This window comes from Oenanthe melanoleuca, chromosome 15, assembly GCF_029582105.1.
Source record: "Oenanthe melanoleuca isolate GR-GAL-2019-014 chromosome 15, OMel1.0, whole genome shotgun sequence".
Classification (NCBI taxonomy): Eukaryota; Metazoa; Chordata; class Aves; order Passeriformes; family Muscicapidae; genus Oenanthe; species Oenanthe melanoleuca.
Window position 1 is genome coordinate 2,402,953 of NC_079349.1, and position 21,368 is coordinate 2,424,320.

General features: G+C 53.8%; 3 protein-coding genes across 16 annotated transcripts in view; 1 reads left to right on the top strand and 2 right to left on the bottom strand.

The window, feature by feature from the left end:
- Positions 1 to 8,577, top strand: part of PITPNM2 (phosphatidylinositol transfer protein membrane associated 2) — a 123,663-nt gene extending 115,086 nt beyond the window's left edge. For all 7 annotated transcript variants that reach the window (XM_056503869.1, XM_056503874.1, XM_056503873.1 and 4 more), the window contains 7 exons: positions 67 to 183; positions 833 to 949; positions 1,300 to 1,448; positions 2,083 to 2,232; positions 2,311 to 2,494; positions 3,675 to 3,803; positions 4,398 to 8,577. In XM_056503869.1, the coding sequence (XP_056359844.1) occupies positions 67 to 183; positions 833 to 949; positions 1,300 to 1,448; positions 2,083 to 2,232; positions 2,311 to 2,494; positions 3,675 to 3,803; positions 4,398 to 4,736 (1,185 nt within the window). In that variant the 3' untranslated portion in view covers positions 4,737 to 8,577. The remainder of the gene's footprint in view (positions 1 to 66; positions 184 to 832; positions 950 to 1,299; positions 1,449 to 2,082; positions 2,233 to 2,310; positions 2,495 to 3,674; positions 3,804 to 4,397) is intronic.
- Positions 5,408 to 16,178, bottom strand: ARL6IP4 (ADP ribosylation factor like GTPase 6 interacting protein 4). Of its 7 annotated transcripts, none has more exons than XR_008841656.1 (7): positions 13,871 to 14,327; positions 12,100 to 12,303; positions 11,456 to 11,797; positions 10,941 to 11,058; positions 9,747 to 9,816; positions 9,419 to 9,591; positions 5,408 to 8,525 (listed from the first exon to the last, which is right to left on the bottom strand). XR_008841656.1 is itself a non-coding variant. In XM_056503881.1 (6 exons), the coding sequence occupies exons 2-6, from the start codon at positions 12,293 to 12,295 to the stop codon at positions 9,535 to 9,537; spliced, it is 783 nt and encodes a 260-aa protein (XP_056359856.1). In that variant the 5' UTR covers positions 12,296 to 12,303; positions 16,117 to 16,178; the 3' UTR covers positions 8,634 to 9,534. The 7 variants fall into 7 exon arrangements, 4 of the variants coding, with proteins under 4 accessions (XP_056359856.1, XP_056359855.1, XP_056359854.1 ...); XR_008841657.1 differs by lacking the exon at positions 5,408 to 8,525 and adding an exon at positions 8,634 to 8,831 and having other exon boundaries at positions 13,881 to 14,327; XR_008841655.1 differs by lacking the exon at positions 5,408 to 8,525 and adding an exon at positions 8,634 to 8,831.
- On the bottom strand, positions 14,408 to 20,952 carry OGFOD2 (2-oxoglutarate and iron dependent oxygenase domain containing 2). Of its 2 annotated transcripts, XM_056503877.1 has the most exons (7): positions 20,539 to 20,952; positions 20,408 to 20,464; positions 18,132 to 18,242; positions 17,581 to 17,680; positions 16,801 to 16,925; positions 16,117 to 16,371; positions 14,408 to 15,591 (listed from the first exon to the last, which is right to left on the bottom strand). In XM_056503877.1, the coding sequence occupies exons 1-7, from the start codon at positions 20,659 to 20,661 to the stop codon at positions 15,316 to 15,318; spliced, it is 1,047 nt and encodes a 348-aa protein (XP_056359852.1). In that variant the 5' UTR covers positions 20,662 to 20,952; the 3' UTR covers positions 14,408 to 15,315. The 2 variants fall into 2 exon arrangements, with proteins under 2 accessions (XP_056359852.1, XP_056359853.1); XM_056503878.1 differs by lacking the exons at positions 18,132 to 18,242; positions 20,408 to 20,464; positions 20,539 to 20,952 and adding an exon at positions 17,847 to 18,121.
- Positions 20,953 to 21,368: the final 416 nt, after the last annotated feature.

The following is a 21,368-nucleotide window of genomic DNA, read 5'->3' on the forward strand; positions in this document are numbered from 1 at the left end:
TCAGGAGAGGCAGAACAGCCACAGGAGGGGAGAGCTGATGCCTTGGTGGGATCTGTCCTCCCATAGGTGATGAGACACGAGAACTCAAGTGTTTTGGAGCTGGATGGGAAGGAGGTGTCTGTCTTCACCCCCTCCAAGCCCCGGGAGAAGTGGCTCCGCAAGAGGACGAATGTGAAGCTCCGGGTAAGGGGGGGGTTTGGGGCTGCACAAACTGTTCTGAGGGCCTGGCACAGACAGAGGGTTGTGTTGCAATGCTGGGTTGTTTTAATGGTTATATCCTACCTGGTGCTTGTAAAAGAGCAACCCTAAAGATGTGTGTCAGCAAGGTCTCCTCTTAGCCTTAAGTCTGTAAAACACTGGAAGCGTTGGCTGGGGGTCAGGGAATGTTCCAGAATGGAACATCTTTCAAAGTCCAATAATGCCAGTTCTCAGTTCAGTGAATGCCCTTTGCTCCCAGTAAAGTCTCCAGTTTCTGTGAGGGCAATTCTGTGCTAGAACTGAAACAACATCAGCAGATTTCTCTGGCAGTCATATGTATTTCCTCTTAATTCCAAAGTGTGAGAGTTAATAGAGAGTATCAGAGTTGCACGTACAACCTGCTATGGAAATTGGCTCTCCAGCACTCCAATCCACCCATCAATTCAGGGCACAGGGCCTCACCTCTGCCACAGGTCACATTCTTTCCCAGAGCTGAGGGTGGAGTGGAGGGGGGGAATGGCACAGAGAAACCCACGCTCCAATTTGTCCAGTTATATTGGGCATTTCCCTGTGAGGTTATCCATTGCTGCAAACTGTTTATTTTTTTTTCCTCTTCCCCTCTTGCCTTGTGCAGAACGTCACAGCCAACCACAGGATCAATGACACCATTGCTAATGAAGACGGGCCCCAGACCTTAACTGGGAGGTTCATGTATGGTCCATTAGACATGGTCACCCTCACAGGAGAGAAGGTACTGTGTGTGCTGGGGTGTGTCACCATGTGGTGACAATTGTGGGACAGAGGTATTGCTGGGCAGTGCTGCCTTGTCCCTGTTGGGGCTTGCTGCCCTTGTGTCCTGGCCAGGTTCTGCTGCTCAGACTTGGGGGTGCCTCCCACCAGGAACAGCATTTGTCACTGGGGTCTCACCACTGAGGCCAGGTTTTATTCCAGCCCCTGATGTTTGGGTGCTGCCCAGCTCAGACCTGTGAAGTGCAGAGGGTGGGAGCAGGAGCAGCCCTGCTGCCACCCAAAGGGGCTCGGGGGGGATGTGCCTGTGCTCAGCCTGTCCTGCTGGGGGTGACACAGCCTTGCTGTCCCCAGGTGGACATCCACATCATGACCCAGCCACCGTCGGGGGAGTGGGTGTACTTTGACACGGAGATCAGCAACAGCAGTGGCAGGATTTCCTACGTGATCCCCGAGGAGCGGCGCCTGGGCATCGGCGTCTACCCCGTCAAGATGGTGGTCAGGTGAGAGCCTGGGGCTGCCAGGGGGAGCAAAGAGCAATGGCTGTAGAACATGGACCCTCCTGTTGCTGGGTGGGTTCAGACCCTGGTTTGCCAGCAACAAATGGCAAAGATATTCGTACTCTGCAGCTGTGAGGGGAAAAACCCACATTTTATTCTGGCTATTCTCCCACCAGCATTGAGCTCCTGCTGCAGGAGCAGGTCTTCTGCGTGACAGAGCCTCATGGCCATCTGCAAAACTGCACGACTGAGCATATTTTAAAGACTATAAACTTGTCCTTGAGGGACAGGACTTTCGACTTGTGATGATTCACAGCCCAGGGGCTCCAGCTCAGCTCCATTTGCTGGTATTGGGCTCTGGGAGGGGGAGGAGGGGAGCATCTTCTTGGTGGTGAACCCAGCAATGTTTTTCTGGGGGTAACTTTTGAGTCATTGCTGCCAGGGAGTGCTAATCCGTTCCCACCTGAGCAGAGAGACCCTCACACAGTGCCTGTTACTGCTCTGACTGAGGGTGGCATCACTCTTGGAGCCTTTTGGTCAGATGTGGGAGCTGCTTTGGGCTCGTGGTGCTCCTCAGATGCTGGTGATGCCTTCTGGATATTTTGATGTCTCTAAGCTCCTGCATCCCTTCCCTCAGGGGTGACCACACGTTTGCTGACAGCTACATCACGGTGCTGCCCAAGGGGACGGAGTTTGTGGTGTTCAGCATCGACGGCTCCTTCGCAGCCAGCGTGTCCATCATGGGCAGCGACCCCAAGGTCCGCGCCGGGGCCGTGGACGTTGTGAGGTCAGGGCAGGGCCTGGGGCAGCTGATCTGACTCTGGCCTTGCTCTGCAATGCACTGACTCGTGGCTTTTCCTTCCAGGCACTGGCAAGACCTCGGCTACCTCATTATCTATGTCACGGGCCGCCCTGACATGCAGAAGCAGAGGGTGGTGGCGTGGTTAGCACAGCACAACTTCCCCCACGGCATCGTGTCCTTCTGCGACGGGCTCGTTCACGACCCGCTGCGGCACAAGGCCAACTTCCTCAAGTCCCTCATCACTGATGTAAGCCTGGCTCTGCTGGAATAGGATTGTGGCACGGGTTTAGATTGCTCCTCGTCCAACCACCACTGTCAGCACCAGTCTCTTGGCAGCAATGTGACCTGAAGTGGAAGATTAATCTGTTCATTTTATTTTCATCCTTTTATTGCTTTACAAAACTGTCTATGCTGCTGAATTGTGTTGCCTCTGCTCCACTTCATCACTGCTCCTCAAACCCCTAATGGAACAGAGGCAGTAGGGCCTCCCTTCCCCCACACATGCACTATTTTCACCTGCTTGGCTTTTTGGCTGCCTTGGTGGAGACAGCAGGACTGAGAGGGAATGGAGCTGCTGCAGAAATGGCTTTGCTGGGAGACTCCAGGTGTTTGACCCTTGGGAGGTCCTGATGTTGCTCAACCCAGAGCCTCAGAGAAGCTCCAGATACAACAAAGTTTTTTGTGTCTGGAGGTGAAGGAGCTGGCAGTGTCCCAAGGACTTGCCCTGCCTTGATTAGCAGGAAATGCCTGTCCTTAACTTTCTTAGGCTACCTTTTTTGCCCGAGTGGCAGTGGAGGGAGCATCTGGCCCTCAGTTCCTCTCTTATCCTCCACAAGTTTGCAACCAGGGTCAGAAATTCTCTTTCCTCTCCCTTACCTGTGGTTCTGGGCTCAAAGCTGGTCAGTGTATGGTGGCACCAATGTCCAAACCTACCCTACTCCAGCCCACTACAGAAGGGGTTGTCCAGGAGCTTCTCTCTGCTTGAAGTAGAGGCAGAGGTATCCTTGAAAAGCAGCAGGTTTAGCAGCCTGTCCCTTCTCCCTTTGCCCAGCAGGTAACAGCAGCTTGGCTGTGGAGGGGAACATTCCTGGCTAATGATTCCTGCACAGGTTTGCAGCTCCTCTCCCTTGGTGACAGCAGGGAAGTGTGCAGCATCCTTGCCCCCTGCAGACCTCAAGGGAAGGCTGTGGATCAGCAAGTGGAGATCTGCTCTTGTATTGCTGTCACTCCTCTTGTCATGGCCTGTAAACATCCCCAGCTCTGTTAATTATTGCTTCCCTGGGTGGTTCATTATCCAGCTGGGAACTTGCATTAGTTCCAGTGACCTGAGATTCCCACAAATGCTACTGGAAAACCCAAAGCCCAGCCTGCTGAGCAGCATGGGGTGCCCATGTGTTCTGAGCCCGTGTTGCTTTCTGTCCCCCCAGCTGCACATGAGGATCCACGCAGCGTATGGATCCACCAAGGACATCTCCGTGTACAGCTCCATCAGCCTCCCGCCCACGCACATCTACATCGTTGGCCGACCCACCAAGAAGCTGCAGAGCCAGTGTCAGGTAGGAGCCACCTTGGCTGAGCCCTGGAGCTGCTGCCAAGGGCCTCCCATGGGAGGGAGTTTGGTCATCACAAGTGTGGTGACTGAGCTAGTGTTGGCCAGCAGGGTGGGAACTGTCTCAGGCAGCAGGGCCACATAAGGGTGTGTGAGTGGTTCCATGGCTGGTGACCCCCGGGAAGCTGGCAGAGCAAACACAGCTGGGCCTGTGGCTCTCAGGGAAACGTGTTACTGTATGAGGGGTGAAAGGACACAGTAACATGGCACTCTCTTGCATGGTGCAAGAAAGAACAAGAAAGAGCAATTTATCAAAGGAAGTTATGGCTTTAAATAAGACAGTTAGTGAAAAACAAAATACAGACAGTTCATTGGTCAGAGAAGGAGACACCTCTTGTCTTAGGCTTTCTCACGGATCCAGCAGGTGTTTATCTTTTGTTATAATTCTTTCTCTTGTGTTTACAGTAGAGAAAGAGCTCTAGCTTAGGAAAAATCCTAGCTGAGCCTGAGAAAGCCAGACTGGAAAAATCTTTTAAAATTCTCCCTAAGGCTGTAAAAGCCACAAGCGTGTCCCCCCCTCTAACCGTGCCCTCGCCCGCAGTTCATCACGGAGGGCTACGCGGCGCACCTGGCGCAGCTGGAGTACAACCACCGCGCGCGCCCCGCCAAGAACACCACGCGCATGGCGCTGCGCAAGGGCAGCTTCGGGCTGCCCAGCCAGGCCGACTTCCTGCGCAAGAGGAACCACCTGCTGCGCACCATCTCCTCCCAGCCCGCGGCCAGCGGCGCCGGCCACCGGCCCGAGCGCACCCAGAGCCAGTCGGACGGCGACAAGGACAGGGACAGGGAGCGCAGCCAGAGGAGCATGAGCATCGCCACGGGCTGCTGGGGCCGCAGCGCCGCCTCCCGCCTGGAGTCTGGCCTCTTGGGGCAGAAGTAGCCAGGCCAGAGCAGGATTGTCAGCTGCAGCCACCGGAGGAGAAAACAAAAGGAAGGAGGGACGAGGCCAGTGTTTCGGGCTGGAAGGGTGAATATGGTGCTACTCTAATAACACGGTGTTCTGGGAAGAGACGAGATGGTTCCCACGCAGAACGTGCCGGCCTTGCAGCGGGAGCGTCAGGTTTGTGCGGCAGGAGCCCGAGGAACAGCTGGAAATCGGGGGGAAGTCTCCAGATCAGGACGGCGCTCTCTCCTGCCTCCTCTCTCTCATCCAGGGTCAGACTGTAAATACTGTGCCTCCTCCTCGCCTTGTCAGCCATCGCTCCAACCGAGTGCTGTCCTCAGAGCCACGGGAACAGGAGCTGGGGAAGCTTGTTTGGGGCTGTCCCGGGAGTCAGACCGGGGCTCTGGGGGTGGGGAACGCGCCGCTCCCCCGGCCCAGAGAGGGGTTTGTCGTGGGCTGTGCCAGGCAGAGCGACCGAGAGCTTTTCCTGGACAGAGAGCTCCACGTGCAGCCACTTTCTGGAGGAGCTGGTGCAGTGCAAAGCTGAAGCTGCATCGATACCCTTGGCAGAGGCAGAATGTCGGCAGAATTGTGCCCAAGACAAGCGGGGTCGTTATTGTTATTACTGTTATTTTTTAAAGAGACCTTTTAGAAGCTGATGGAATTTAATGTGTTGACTATTAAAAGAGGAACACAAGCTATTTTGTTTGAGCTGTTACAAACCTCAGACACTTAATTTGCTGTTAAAGTCTCCAAATAGTCTCACTATGTATTATTTCCAACAAGTAACCACCATATATTTGGAAGGAGCTGAAGGCACTCAGCAGCTGGATTGCATTGCAGTTCTTCTCATCCAAATGCAGGGTCTGACTCTCTCAACACCCACCTCTGAGACCTTTTTTCTTCCCAGGTTCTCTCCAAGTTCAGTAGCAGCTTTCATGGGAACTAGACTTGCTTCTTTTACCTATAGTTACTGAACTGTAAAACCTCATTGTTTTTTGCACTGATGATTTTTAGAATGGAAACCTGTTACCATCTCATGTAGCTACACCAGTGTCTGTAGTGCATGACAATGAAATATTGCTAAGCCAGGGTGTGTGTGGATATCTATACATACACACACACACACACATATATATATATATATGTATATATTTAAAAAAAACACAAACAATCTGTGCAGAAGTTTTTCCAGCAGTAAGGAGACTGTAAGGAAGTGTGCCAACAATGTCAGGCAACCTTAAGAAAAGGCCATATCTTAATTTTTCTGGTTTGTTTCTCAGTGGATGTGCCTGAGGCGCTGGGTTTGTGCTGCTGGAGCGAGCTGGTGGGCGCGTGGCAGAGGGCTGGCAGCTGGTGACACCCAGACAGGGACAGAGAACAGTGCCTGCAGCCAGGGCTTGCCAAAAAGCCCCTCAGTCCTGTCCCTCCCGGGGCCAGTGAAGGTTCCCTCCTTGCACACACCTCCTGGGGCAGAGGGGCACCCACACAGGGGGTTCTGGGGTGCCCATTCACAGACTCCAGTTGGCCTCTTCACATGGAGATTTTATAATCCTACCGAGCTCCCCGACTGTGTGTAAAGCTCCCTGCTTTCCCCACCACACTTTCCTGTCTTTATATCACTTTCTACTTACGAGGATCTTATTTATAACAGAGAATTTTTTAGACTGGCTGCTTCATTTTCTTACCAGTTTCAATAAGAACGGTGCAGGACGGCCGCACTGAGATACACAGCACTGTGAACGCTGCTCTGCTCACTGCTCTGGGCCACGGCAGACAAATCAACTCATCCAATCATTGTTCGTGGTGTGGAGGGTCCAGGCCGAGGCAGAGCAGGGACAGTGCAGAGCTGCCACCGGCCCCAGGAGCGCTCAGACCCGACTGCAAAATGACTTCTCTTTGGTAATTAGCCAATTACAGAATGTACCTGGTGACTTTTTGTTACTGGAAACTGACTTCCCTTTCTGCTGACTCAGCTTGGCTCTCTCTGAATGTACATCCAGAGCTTTTACTGGGTTTGAAAACAATGTGAATTTGTCCCAGCTTTTTGCTAACCGAATGTTCTATCAAACAGATGCCATCTGAGTAGGAAGCCAAGCCACAATCCATCCTGTGAAGTCACCAAACCGCATCACTAAATAATTTCTGCAAATTTGGATATGGCCTTTGCAAAATTCACTTTTCCTCCAAGTCCAGAACCGAGGCATGATCTGTACATTTTCCAGTGTTGATGAGATGTTCACATTTTCTTATGTGTAGATAGTGTAAAACAGAGGCGAATGTAAATGTTCAACATAAAAAGTGGATATATAAAATCGAAAGTTATTTATTTATGTAGAGGAAAAAAAATGTCTGGAGGGACTGGAACCTTCAGGGTTTATTAATATTTAAAAAATGTAGCTTTTTGTTTCAGGCATTATGTACAAAGCAATTATTTTATGGACCAAGTTTAATGTAACTGTCAATGAATGCAGAAGTGCAATATGATACTCACCCTCTCCATCACTTCATGTTTCCAACAGCTCCTAACCAGTTAGCCTGACAATCACAGCACCTCTGTCCTCATCCTCTGTGAGCTTCTTGAACCTTTCTCTGGCCCCCCATCTGCTGCCATTGTACGGATCCAACACGGAGAGGCAATTGTAGAGCAGGACCTTTATTGCTGCAATAATACCTGGGGAGGTGGGTGTAGTCACCAGGAAATAATGCCAGTAAGTTTTTCTTCACCGACTCAGTCCATCCCCATCTCCATCACTCAATCCTCAGCCGCCCCCATCTGGCACTCATCCCTCTGAAGCAGAGATCAACACTCACAGAACAATAGCAATAGTTTCACTCTGTGTTTATATCCTGTTTGTCCCAAGCTGTTTTGGAGAGCAATGCATGTGACCCGATGCCTTTCCCCATGTCTGGAAGAGGATCCGTTTGGACGTGGTGAGGGAAAGATGAATGTATATTCCATCCTTAGTAAAGGGGCACTTTCAGGGAAAAGACCTGATTTATCCTTGTTATGAGTAACTTGTTTGCTTTGAAAGGAGAGAATGGGAAGTTTCTTGTCCTCCTCCCTCTGCCGTTGTCTGGGCAGCCCTCGGTGACAGCCCACGTCCTGTTCTGCACATCAGCACAACACAGCCTCGGGCTTTGGGGCTGCTTTTCTGTTTCCATGGGAATCAAACTCTGCTGCAGAGCTCAGATTTTTTATGAAAAGCAGCTTTTTATATTACTGCACCCTTAGGCCAGACTTTCTACCTGACGCTGTCCCTTTAAAGTCTTTTAAGAAATCAATGAGAGGAGCCCGTGCATTCCCTCCAAGTCGTTTTCCTAAGTTTGCTCAGATCACTCAGTCAGATGAGGCAAAATCCTAATACCAAAAATTGTTTACAGAGTCAGGGGCAGGAGCCCAGAGCAGGAATCAGCCAAAGGGTCACCACCACCACCCTCCCACCCGCCCAGCAGCCGCCGTGCTTGCTGTAGCAGCCCCTTCTTCAGGTATCGCCACTGTTTGCTGCATTTCCTATTAGTTCTAGAAGCCTTACGGTCCCCTCCCTCTGCCTGTTGATACCCTCGACTGTCAATTTTATATTCCAACAATGTTAGTTATATTTTATTTATAAAAAATTGCTCTAGGGGTACCAGCTGTGCGTGGGGAAGCAGCGGGGGGGATGCCCGAGGGCGCCGGCTCCGCCCCGCCTGTGCCGTGCCGATGACTCGCTTGTGTGTGGCAAACCTTCTGTACAACTTCCTTCTCCTCCTTGCTGTTAGTGCATCGTTCCAATGCCTGGTGTGCTTTGTGTACAGTATCATTGTGAGTTACACAGATTAAAGAAATGGGAAGGCTCTTCTCTGTCTGCTTTTTTTTGGGGTGGGGGAATAACTCTAGAAACGGACAAGTCATAAAATGTAAGCAGGTGCCAGTTTAATTGGGTTACAGCCATGAACAGAGTGTGGAAACCCACTGTAGAGATCAGTCCTGCAGGACCCATTTGTCCTTAACCCATTTGTCTTTTTCTTTTGTACAGTTTGTAGGTGTTTGCTTCTGAGCAGCCCTGGGCCAAGGGAAGCCCAGAGCCCCAGCGCTGCCCAGGGCCTGTGCTGTGGGGAAGGACACGAGTTGCATGCAGGAGCAGAGAGCAAGGCAAAGCCACCCCTCCACAAAGCACACCTGCACAGATGCCAGTGCAGTGTGCCAGGTCAGTGCTCCCCTAGTCAGGGAGGTGAAGCTGCAAGAAGGCTGGGAGAAGCCCTGGGGCACAGTGGAGGGTGGCACTCAGGGGTGCAGAGGAGCTGCAGCCTGAGCAGAGCCACAACCACTCCTCTCTGAGCAGGGTCAGTGAGTGCAAAGGGCCTGTGAGCCAGGTCCAGCAAGGAAAGGGCCATGGGCAGCCCCTGAAGGGAAGAAATGGCAGCCAGCTAGCTGTGTTTTGTGGCCCTGGTACACACCCTGTCCTGGCCACAGCATTGGCTCCTGCCTCCCAAAGCCCAGAGCACCATGAGGTGCTCAGCACCCTCGAGCCCATCCCCTGGGTGCTACTGGGCTCCTCCATCACCCAGAGGAGCATGGGGGCAAATGGCTCAGGTACATTACAGCCACACTGGCCTGAGCTGGGACAGGGAGGGGAGAAGCTGTTTACTGGGAGATGAATCACTAAAGTCGCTCTCCTTCCCAGTCAGTAACTTACAGAGCAGCTGGAAAGGGCCCCTGGGGAACATCTCGACACGGTGCTGATCCAGAGGCAGAGGCTCCCTGGGCTTGCAGGGCAGCAGGACAGGCTCCTGGGCTGGCTGGTGCCTGCCCTCACTGCAGCATCCCTGTCCTCACCTGGAAGGCCAGCCCATCCCCACGTGTGGCTTGCTGCAAGAGAGACACAGCACTCACAGCACTCCTTGCCCAGGGCTGCAGGATCACCAGCACCACCCCTCAGCTTGTCCCCAGGCTGGAAACATAACCCCTCCCTGGCTGTGCCCAGCCACCCCGTGCAGCTCATGCTAGTGGCCAGTTCCCACTACCTTGTTAATCTCCTTGTGTCTCTCCTTGCTGACAATTTCTTCCAGGACTTCCCCGTCCCCTTTAATGAGCCTGCAAGACAAGCACAGGCCCAGAAGCCATGAGGGTACTGGCAAGTTCCTGCAGCTGCAAAGGTGCTGACCCCACCTGAGGGCACCTGCTGTGCCCCAGCTCCCCCAAACCCAGGAGCAGGTGCTGGGCTGATGCACCTCCAGGCAAGACCAGTGCTGACCCACCCCTGACATTGTGTTTTGTGATTTTGTTTTTGTTTCAAGCTTAAACAGCACAGCAGGCTTTGCCATTGCTTCCATGGGGACAGGAGTGCTCCCCTGAGAACTGAGGGCCAGCTGGCCCTGCCCCAGGCTGTGGGCACTGCCTGCTGTGTGCAGTCACACTGGCACAGGGAAACACTCCTCATAAAAGCATCACCTATCCCCCTACAATCCACAGTGCCCCAACCCATGTAAAACCTCTTTTTTTACATAGCATTCAGGTGTGGTCCTGGCTGGCCCAGAAAACTGCAAAGCCATTCAGGAACAAGAGCCAGTTTGGGCCTGAAATGCAGCCAGGCCAGGGAGCATCTTGCTGAGCAAATTCCAAGCAGTGTAGGAGGCGGCTCACACCTCCAAACATGAACAGAAATTTAATTGTCTTCATTACGTGCCTTACAGGGAACCGACCTTTGTTCCACACCTCCCTGAGCCCTGCAGGCTGCCTTCTATTTTAAGACTGGACTTGTCATACCCAATTCTCTTCAGCATGACATTTTCTGCTTGCTGAGAAGATGCAGTTTATTAAAAACTGGGTCATTTCTATTTGGCAGCTAAATGAAGTTGGGATTGATTGCTGTCTATAACCCCACAGGGCACATGCTCCTCATTCCCACCTGGGTATTAACCAGGGCCCAGGGCTTTGGAGATGACAGGTAAGTGGATGCTGCAAAGGAATAGTGGAACACAGCCCAGAGTCCCTTGTGTGGAGCCTCAGCACAATTCAATGATTTGGTGTCATTGTGTCACTTTCTGGGTAAGTCACACCAGGCCTGATGAGGGGGGACCTGTGAGGGGCTGCCTCAGGCTTTTGCTGCTGAAGGGGAGCTCCAGGGTGGTGCTGCAGTGCCACAGACAGGCATCCTCCAGGCCTCCAGCCCACTCAGCATGGATGGGAATGGACAGCCCCTTTTCCCCAGGTCATACCTGGTTCTCCCCGTTTCGGGATCCACCACTCTCCTGATGACGCTCTGCCTCGCGTCCCACTCCTCCTTTGTCATCGGCTTCATAGCCTGGATCCGGGATTTCTGCTCATCTGTCAGAACTGGAATGCAGTGCCCAGTCACACTGTGCTCCAGGAGAGGGGCACAGCACCAGGGCTTCACCCATGGACAACATCCCACACCCCACTCCCAGAGGTGCTTGGGGTATGGTGACAAACCACGCACAGAAAGGGACACTTCACATCCCAAAGGCAGGGCCAGCTGACTGTGCCCTTCCATTTAGCACCTTTGTTCCCCACTCACATCTATAAACTAAATTCTAACACTTTACAAATCAACCTCTGAGTGTGGCTCAAAGGTGGGCACCGTGGGTAGGAGGGAGGAGAGCGTGAGGCTCCTCCCTGTGCACAGCCCTGCTTCCCTCAGACACCTGCATGGACAGGGACCAGCACAGCTCCTGTGTGCACAGGCTCCAGCAGGCAGAAAGAGCATCTTTACCTGGCCCAGGGTCCACCCCTGATTCCTTCTGCCACTGCTCCAGTGAGGGGCCAGGCACCTCTTCTCCCTTGCCTTTCTCCTCCTTAGCCCTCTCCTTTGCCTTCTTTTTTGATTTCTTCTTTATTTTTTTCTTCTTCTTCTTCCTCTTCTTTTTGTCTTTCTGTTTCACTCGCTTTTTTTTGCTGTCTTGACTCTTCTTCATTTTGGAGTCACTGTCACTGGAGTCATCAGAAGAGGAGCTGGAGGAAGAGGAAGATGACGAAGAGCTGGTGGATGAAGAATTCCCAGAGGAAGAGGTACTGGCCTTCCTCTTCTTTTTGTCCTTTCCTTCCTTCTTCTTTTCTGCAATGCACAAGAAGAGGGTGAGTGGAGCAGCCCTGGCCCTGCAGCAGCAGAGATGTTGGTTTATCCCCCTCCCAGCTTGGTTTCCTTCCTGCCTGGATTTCCCTCTGTGCCCAGTTCAACCCAGGATGCTCTGTGGTACCAGGTCAGCTCTGCACTTGTCAGAATGAGACCAAAGGGACACAAAGTACAGGACAAGGTGACACCAACTAAAACCAGGGACCCTCTTTTCTCCCTGGGCCCTCTCTGTGCACCTGCCCCAGGGAAATGTGGTGAAAGCACAGGCTCAGGGCCTCCCCCACCTTCCTTGGCTGCTGCCAAGCTTGACTTGTGTCCATGAGAGCCAGAGATCTTCTTCCTTGATGGAGAGCTGCTGCCCCGCTGCGAGTCCTTGCTGCTCTTCCTCCTTTTCTTCTCCTTCCTCTCCTGCCTGCTCCGGGAATTGCTCCTGCTGCTGCTCCTGCTCCGCGATCGCTTCCGAGAGCGGCCGTGGGCCATGGCAGCTCCTGCAGGGAAGGGTCACATCAGAGCCACCACATCAGGGCACCAACCCTGCCCCAAAATCCTTCATCCAGTCTGAGCCAGCAGCCCTGGAAAACCTGCTCCTGTTGAATTCCCTCCCTGCTCACACCTGCTCTGCCAATCTCCCATCCCAGTCGTGGCCATGTGGAATTTCACCAATGCCCAGCGTACAGCCCTGGGCAGGGAGCTGGCACAGGGACAGCACTGCTGTCCCCAGGCAGCTTCACCTGCCTCACACAACTGTCCCCAAGCAGCTTTTCCACGTGGAAAACCTTCCAGCACATTTCCCCTGCACTTCTGCTGTTTGTGCCTGGAGAATTGGCTGATCCCCACTGTGGGCAGGCACAGAGGGGCCTGGGGCTGTTCCTGCAGCACTGCTGTGCCCATGGTCACTCCAGCAGGAGATGCTGCACCAGATGGACACAGGCAGAGGGTGATGGATACTGCAAACACAGTCAGCAGAACAAAACGTCCTCCCTGAGTCAATCACCCACTTAAAATGCTGGGAGCAGCCACAAGCCAAAGGGAAGAATGAATTTTTAATATTCCAATTTACTCTTAGAAAACAGATGATGCATTGAGCTGGCACCCCTGTCCATCAGCCCCAGGGATGCTGGCAGCCCCAGGCTGGTATGATCCATGCTCTCATTAATTTAAAAAACTAACTGGCACTGTGGGCAGAGCTGGGAAATGCTTTCTCACAGCCACCTTCCAACTACCACATTAATGAATTGTTTGTTTACCACCTCGACATTCCCAGGCAGCAATCTGGATTTGCTTCCAAGTGATTGATTGATTTCCATAGGGAAATTTCAATCAGGAAAAAAATCAACCAGAACCAATCACACCCATTATGGGCATGCAGGGAAGTTTCAGAGGATGAGAGTCCTCCCTGCACACACACCCAGCAGCTGCCCCTTGCACCAGGGCTGTGCTGAGGACAGTTTGGGACTTGGATCTTTCCATTCTGGCTATGGCAGCAGAGAAAAAAAAACACTTTTATACATCCACAGCAGCAGGATCAATGGATCTGGAGCTGGGCCCAGCCAGCAGTATCCCGGTGACAAATCCCAAACCCAACCCAGCCCAGCCGAGCTCTCACCTCCACCCTGGCACAGGCTGGGCCCGCAGCAACTCCTCCTGCCCACGCAGCTCTGCCAGGCCGGGCCCTGGGCAGCTGCAGGGCTGTCGCTGCCCTCACTCCCAGCACGGGCAGCCTGCGGCGTGCGAGGTGCGCTGGCCCTTTAAGAGCTCAGTACGAGGTGCACTGGCCCTTTAAGAGCTCAGTACGAGATGTGCTGGCCCTTTAAGAGCTCAGTACGAGATGCGCTGGCCCTTTAAGAGCTCAGTACGAGATGTGCTGGCCCTTTAAGAGCTCAGTACGAGGTGCACTGGCCCTTTAAGAGCTCCGCGGGGCGCGTTCTGCGCGCCGCTCCGTCTCAGCCCCCGGCCCCGGGGCCGCCGCAGCGCTCGCGCCTGTGCCCCCCTGTCCCCGCCTCTCTCCCGTGCCCTCAGCCGGGCCGGCCCCGCCGCGGGCAGAGCGGGACTCACCGGGACTCACCCGCCGGTTCCGCCGCCCCGAGCGGGGCTCCCGCCGCCGGGGCCGCCTCCCGCCCCTGTCCGCCGCGCGCGGGGCCGGGCGGCAGCCGGGCCGCGCTCTTTGGTTCCGGGGCCGCCTCGCCCCGCGCTCCGTTCTGCGGTGAGTTCGGCAGATCGGGAGCGCTCACGTTCGCCAGAACGAGATAAAGGCTGCGACACTGCGTTCGTTGGCAGCGGCTCCTCGCTCAGATACAAGGCCGGTTTCCTTCCCCCGCTGCAATTTTAATGAGCTTTGCTAATGAGAAGCTCAGCAGCCTCCCTGCTCATGGCAGCCCCAGCCAAAACCCAGCGGGTCCGCGGGGAGAGCCGCAATAAAACCTTTAGTGCGAGCTGCACCCGCCTTCAGCCTCTCACAATTACCGATGTGAGCACCCATGTGCTGTAATTACTGCACTGAAAAGACAAATGGAAAATTTTGCCCCTTATCAATTCAGCAGCATCTATCGAACAGATCGAGTTAATTTTCCACTGCGGCAAATGCAGACCAAATCAAACGATATTTGGTTTCTTTAATTTGTTTAGTAGATGTAAGAGTCACATGCTTTCAGCCAGCTGGAAGAAAGGAGGGGAAGGCACCCGACCCTTCTAATACATCAGTTCCTGGGGGACCTTGGTGCCAAACTAAGAAGCCCCAGGCCTTGTCTGCTGCTGCACCCAGGTAGGCAGAGTTATTTTACATTTTCACTTGCTCATGTAACTAGAGCAAAGGGAGTTAAATGTACATCTTGTCCTCCTCTGGGAAGTTTTGCTGTGCTGCAGGTGGCTCCCAGAGCTTTGGCTCTGCTTATATAAGGTTCACAAAACCTTTGAAAGGAAAGTTTCTGCTCCCAAGAAGCCTCAGGAAATCTCTCTGCCACTTTGGGGGATCAGTGCTCCCTGTGTTGTTCCTGGATTTTTCTGAGCCTGGGTTAGTCAAACATCCAGTGATGATAATTCCTTGCCATTTCCAGCAGCTCACTGTGAATCACCTGGATCTCATTCCTGAGCAGATCCTTCCTGGCCATTCATTAACACAAACCTCTTCCCCTGTCCCTGGCAGAGGACAGGAGACCCTAAGAACAGCAGAGAAATTGTCTCTTGTACCATTCTTCCCCATTTCCAGTGGGACCTGGGTGTTGCTGCTGGCAGAGAGGCCAAGGAGCTTTGGGTGTTTTCCTTGTGCACTTGGAAATGTTGACAGAGCTCCTGCAGGAATCACAGTTGGGGTTTCTGTGTCTTACAGAGTCTTCCAGCCCCAACCTGAGCCCTCAGGAGCCGTGTTCCAGCTCTTGCAGCTGGAATCCTGGCAGGGCAGGCTTTGCATCCCTTCCCAAGGTGGGAGCTGCTCCTTGCAGGACTCGTGCACCCAGCAGAGCCTGGGAGGGCAGAAAGGAGCTTTGGGGAAATCACCACCGCTGCTAGCCCAAGGCAAAGACATCCACGGTCCGGGGCTCCTCCCCCTGCAGGGGCTCTGTGAAGCCATCCCCAAAGCCCTCTGCCTCCACCAGCTGGGGTTTCCTGTGGCACATGGGGCACAGCTGGTTCCGGATGGCCGATGACCTCATCCACACGATGAGGTTCCAGCGCTGCCCCGAGGCGATGGGCAGGGCCCCGTGGATCTGCCCCCCTCGGTGCAGCAGCCCCCGGCCCCCCACGTGCTCCACCTCGATGTACCTGGGCACGGGGCTGGGATCCTGCAACAACGGGAGGGGATTCGCTGTCACAGTGCCTCGAATGGCTGAAACCTGTCACCTCTTCCCCCACAGCACCCAGGGAGCAACATGGAGAGGCCAAACTGCACCTCATTCCCTGTGCCAGGTTCAGAGGGAACTTAGAGAGATTCAATTAAAAAAAAAAAAAGTTTCAATGCTCTATGGAAACTTCTACCCCTCTCTTGCCCTAAAAACAGGTGCTGGAGATTCAGGTTGAAGTAATATCTGAAATAAACCTCTCCCTCAGCACCTCCCTGCTCACAGTTTCAGATGTGCAAAGAGGGGATGGTTTGTTTCACTCCAGTTTCTACTGCAAAGCTGCATCTGTCCTCACATTAAAATACTGAATATTGGAATATTGCAGCAAAAGAGGCTCCTGTATAACCAAGCCATGCAAAAAATGGGGAAGGGAGCAGGTTTGACAGTCAGAAGTGAACAGTTGTCTTTTAGAACACAGGGGATGCCTTGAAGCTGAGGGGCGAGGAGGGAGAGGTGAGTGCTCAGTACCTGGTTGAAATCCCCGAAGTACAAGTTTCCTTCTGTGAATTCTTTTCCCAGGGAAACGTTCAAGGTGACTTCAGCGTTGTCATAGTGAGAGCTCAGGTCCAGGTCCTCGTGCAGGGAGTACTTGACCACAAAAGCTTTGTGGCTGTCCAGGCAGGCCCCGCCCAGCTCCGGGTACAGCAGCGCCGTGACGGGCAGGAGCCGCTCCCGCAGCGGCGTCAGGAAAGGCTCGTCCATGCCCAGCTCGTTCAGCAGAACCTGAGCACAGGAGGGGGAACAGCTCAGCAGTGCAGCTGCTGCTCCTTAGAGCTGCTGCCCTCCTCCAGCCCTGCTGCTGGCTCAGATCAAGGACTTCAGAGCAAGGGCCCCAGCTACAGGGAGAAGGAAGGAGGATCAAGGTGGAGAGGGATGGGGGAAGACACAGAGTAATAAGATCAAAAGGTGAATGTTCTTTAAAAACTGTCTCCTTGATTTAAATTTGTATTGCTTAAGCACAAGGAGCTCTTTGCTCTGAGGTACCAATTCCCACTTCTGTCCCTGTAACATTCCCTCAACTCTCACTCCAAGGGGCACTGAACTCAAACTGCACCGTGTAAAATGAGAGGCACTGGAACTGGAGGGAGTGAGAAGTGAGGAGGAGAGCACAGTGAACACTGACCCTGAAGAAGCACAAGAGATGAGTCCTACCCCATAGTTGTTCATGGTGTTGGGCCTGCCCTTAGGCATATCTGACTGCTCAAAGTTCTCCAGCTCATCCACAAAGGCCTGGCAGAACTCCTCTGTGAACACTGGCAGTCGATAGATCCTCTTGTCTGTCAGGAGGAGGGAGACAGAATTTGCTGGGGAAATTCCCAGTTTTCCTGGCTGCCTGTCCAGCTGCACTGTGCTGGTGCCAGTGAGAGCACAGCACCCACAGGCTCCACTTTGTGCTGGAATCATTTCCTGGGGTGTATTTGTTGTTTTTCACACTGGTCTCTTATTTCCAGAGCAGAAGGCTGGGTCTGGAACTGGTGCCCTGGATAAATCCAGGAGCTCTGCCCACAGACATTGGTGTCTTTTGCCTTAAGGAAAGGAGGCAACTCTGCCTCTTCCCTTCTGCATCTGTTTTTCAAAGACTGAAATTTAGACTGAAGCTGTTTCAGCCCAGACTAACCAACAGGGACTGTCTGCAATGGCAAAACACTCAGGGAGGGAAAACCAAGCTCCCAGTGCTCCATCAGCAGGCTCCTTGGTGAGGTGTGGTACAACCAAAAGCCCAGCCCTGCTGCAGCTGGGGCCTCTGGTGAGACATCAGCAGGCTGGGATGGGAAAGCAGAAAACAGCCTGTGATCCACAGCAGAACTGCTGCCTCTCCAGAGACCCTCCCCAGGCAGGGAATAACATCCTGTGTGCCTCAGCTGTTCAGACAGGGCTTGGGAACAGCTGTCACCAGGGAGATCTGAGTGACTGGGGTGTTGTTTTCTTTACCTGAGAAGGACTCGAGGTAGCTCAGGAGGCCCTGAAGATCAGCACCTGGAGATGTGCAGAACCTCACAATTTCCAGAAACTCTGGGGCCAGGAAGGAATCCTGGTGTCAAGGGAAGGATAAGAAAAACACACAGAAACACAATCAGCCCACACAGCCTGAGAGGGAAATGGACTTCCAGGGAAATACACAGTCCCTAGGGAGCAAAGCTGAGTCACACTTGGGTTAATTCCACGGCAGGAAATGCAGAATCTCACTGGAGTTTTACCTGGTGGCGCAGGGAAGTTGCTGCTTGCTTTAGTTCATGGTTTTCTAGGAGTAAGATTTGTCACAGACATGATAGGAAAGAGCCTTTCCTGGAATCTTGCCTGCAGAACACACTGTGCTGTCATGTTTTTAAAGTTTTAAATCCAGTTTTCATTGCTACATCTGTGTTTTAATTCAGTGTAGCTTTAGCACTGTGCAATCCCAAGGAGAGGGGGAAGTAAACTGCAAAAATAACCCTCAGGTAATTTTTTCTGGGTGCAAAAGAGACTCCAAACCTTCTGTGTACCTGCAGAGTGTACACCTCTGGGTGTTTTGGTTTGTAGCACTTGGAGATGATGGCTCTGCGTTCCACTGACTGATGGATTAGCTGCTTTCTTCTCTGCACTTCTGCCTCAACCTGCAAGTAAACAACAGAGCACATGGTCAGAAATCCACAGGGGTGAGTAAAACAGCTCCAGGAATCTGCCCATTGTTTTAAATCAGTTATTTCTGTTTGGGGCCACCTCTGGGAGACAGAGTGCTTGCTTTGTTTTTCTGTGGTCAAGACAAGTCCAGTAAATATCTGGAAAGCCAAATGCCTGAGAAGAGTTGATGTTCTCTTTACAGATGGCTTAAAACTGTGGAAGTGTCAAGTGGAGCTGTGAGCTTTCAGCCCTTTCAGGTATTCTGACACTTCCTGAATTCAGCTTTCTTTTCTGACAGTAGAGGCATTGTCCAAAATAAAGACATTTACTGGGAGCAAGGCAAGTCCTGTCATGAAGGGATTACTGCTAAGTGTGGTGGAGACAGGCTAAGATGCCCTTTCAGAGCAAACAGCTGATCCAGGCAGCTCTTCCCTTTACTTCTCCCTCCTGAGGTTCATTTGTAACACTCCTCACTGAGGAGTGAGCCAGCAGCCATTCCCTGGGACCAAGCAGCTCCTGTGTCCATTCCCTTTCCCTCCCTATCAGGCCCTGAAGGTCTTGGGAACCATGCAGACAAATCAAACACATTTCTCAGCTTCCTTCTTCTTCCCCTCCCTCCCCGCCCTCCCTGCAACCAGCACTACCTAAAAATCAGTATCAAGTTCTAAGTGGGAAACTTGGACTGGAATTGCTGCTGGACAGGGAGAGCTGTGACCTCCCACAGGCAGGGACAGCCACTGTCATCTGTTTCCTCCCAGCACTGAGTGACTCCTGTTTGTTTATGTCATTTTTAAGTCTCCTTTATGATGTTTATATCAACCTTGTATGAAGATCTGAGCAGATCTGCAGAGAGCCCAAGTGATTAAAAAGTGTTTAGGACCAAGGTGATTATAAATTACAACCAAAGTTGGGATCTTGAAGTCCTCAGTGAGGCTGCTTTTATATATTTTTATAGCTTTCATATATTTATATTTTATTTATTAATATTTTATGTATTTCAATATACGTTTTATATATTTTATATTTTTATATTAATTTATATTCTGTATTACATTGCTTGTTGTGCTCCATTGATTCTGCCTAGGGAAATCCTGTGCTGTCCTACTCATAAATTCTGTGCTGTATGAATCATAATATCCACTTAATAAAGCTTTCATTAACAGGATGATTTACTGCCACCATCATTTTGCCAAGAATTCCTAAAAGAACCTGTCTGTCCCCTTAGTGTCAGGTGACATTGGGGGTGGTGAGTGACCGATCCCTGTTCCTGGCCTGGAAAGAAGCAGAGATTCCGTGAAAAAAGGTGAATTTCTGTGGGATCCCAGCTTGGGGCTGCCTTTAAAAATGATTGGCACAAAAAAGGACACGGAAAGAAACCAGAGCACTGGGAGGCAGTGGAGTAAATGCACGGAGGGAGCGGCCCAGAGGCCGCCGGGCTGTGTTGAGTGACAGATTTAATTGCAGGGTGTTGCCCGAATAAACTCCTCGCTGATGGGCGCTCGAGGGGAATTCTTCCCTAGGGAGCTGCCGGTACCGGAGCGGATCGGGCCGCGGTTCGGAATGGGGCCGGTGCTGGGAGCACCAGCAAAGCCCAAACTGTCTTCGGGACTGACCCCGGTGTGTGGGAATCACACACCGCAGGGGACGGGATCCCCCGAGGGGCCAGGGATCTCCATCTCCAGCTCTGGGACCCAGCTCAGGAAGAACCCGAGGGGCACGGGGATGAGCACAGGGATGGATGGAGCGGCTCTGCTGGGAGTGCTCAGCCTGGAGAGAAGCTCTGGGCTGACCTCACTGTGGCCTTGCAGGGCCTGAAGGGGCCGACAAAAAAAGTGGAAAGAGAGAATTTCCAATGGATGGAGTGACAGGACACTGTCACAGGGAATGGTTTCACACTGACAGCGGGCAGGGTTAGAAGGGATTTTGGAAAGAATTTCCTCCGTGTGAGGGTGGGCAGGCCCTGGCACAGGGTGCCCAGAGCAGCTGTGGCTGCCCCTGGATCCCTGGCAGTGTCCCGGGCCAGGCTGGACAGGGCTTGGAGCAGCCTGGGACAGTGGAAGGTGTCCCTGCCATGGCAGGGCTGGCACTGAGTTTTCCACTGGATGAGTTTTGCACCCCAGCCCATCCCCGGTGGCCGTGAGGGGCTCCCGCCGCTCACCTCCCTCAGCACCTCCCGGAACTGCTCCTCGCTCCGGCAGCCGCGCTCCCGCAGCGCCTGCAACACACGGGCACGTCACGGCGGGGCCGCCGGCACGGCCCGCTCCCCCCGGCCCCGCCCGCCCCCGGTACCCGGCCGTGGTCCCGGCGGAGCTGCGGCCCGTCCCGGTACCGCACGTGCAGCCCGAACCGCCCCACGAAGATGTTGTCGGTGAAGAAGCAGGCGCAGCCGCGGAACGGCCGGCCCGCGGACATGTTTCCTGCCGGCGAACGCGGCTCGGTCCTGCCCTCAAAGGGCTCCGCTTCCGTCCGCGGGAGGGCGCATCGGCAAATTCCTAACCGGGGCAAAAACGGAAAGCGGCGGAACTCGCCCGTTCTCCCCAGTTTGACGCTTGTTGTTTTTGTCACCTCCGTGCCGTGACCGCCGCCCGGTCCCGCAGCCAGGCCGCTGCCCCGCAGCCCTCACGGCCGGGCCGGCTCTGCGCGGCCGCCGCAGGTTATTTGCAGACGGTCCCTGAGCTCCTCCCGCCCCTCGCGGGCGCGCTCGCGGCGGGGGCGCGCGCAGCGGGGGCGCGCGCAGCGGGGTCAGCGCGGCCCCGGCCCGGCCATGGACGCGGCGCTGCCCGAGGCCGAGCGGGAGGTGGTGGTGGCGGCCGAGCCCTGCGGCCACGGCAGCAAATTCGAAGACATCTACCGGCTGCTGGCCGAGGGCTGCTTCCCGCCCAGCTTCTGCTCCATCAAGAGGAAGAACCTGAAGCGCTACGCGCGGAAGTTCGTCGTGGACGGTGGGGAGCCGGGGGGCAGCGCGGCGGTGTGGGCTGCCCTGGGCCGCGGCCTGGGCGGGGTGGCGGCCAGTGCCGGCCCCGCACACACGGGGGATGTGCCGGAGCCTCGGCGTGGGGAGGGGATGCGGCTCCTGGGCAGGGGCACGGAGCGGGGATCGTGGCACCCCGGGCTGGCAC

Excerpts from the sequence above, each read along its gene's own strand:
- OGFOD2 (XM_056503877.1), bottom strand. The coding sequence starts at position 20,661 with ATGTCCGCGGGCCGGCCGTTCCGCGGCTGCGCCTGCTTCTTCACCGAC. Across the intron at positions 18,243-20,407 it reads TCCGGGAGGTGCTGAGGGAG|GTTGAGGCAGAAGTGCAGAG; the intron begins GTGAGCGGCGGG and ends GTTTACTTGCAG. Across the intron at positions 16,372-16,800 it reads ACACCATGAACAACTATGGG|GTTCTGCTGAACGAGCTGGG; the intron begins GTAGGACTCATC and ends TCCTGTGCTCAG.
- ARL6IP4 (XM_056503881.1), bottom strand. The coding sequence starts at position 12,295 with ATGGCCCACGGCCGCTCTCGGAAGCGATCGCGGAGCAGGAGCAGCAGC. Across the intron at positions 11,059-11,455 it reads AGGGGTGGACCCTGGGCCAG|TTCTGACAGATGAGCAGAAA; the intron begins GTAAAGATGCTC and ends ACTGCATTCCAG. Across the intron at positions 9,592-9,746 it reads GACACAAGGAGATTAACAAG|CAAGCCACACGTGGGGATGG; the intron begins GTAGTGGGAACT and ends TCTCTCTTGCAG.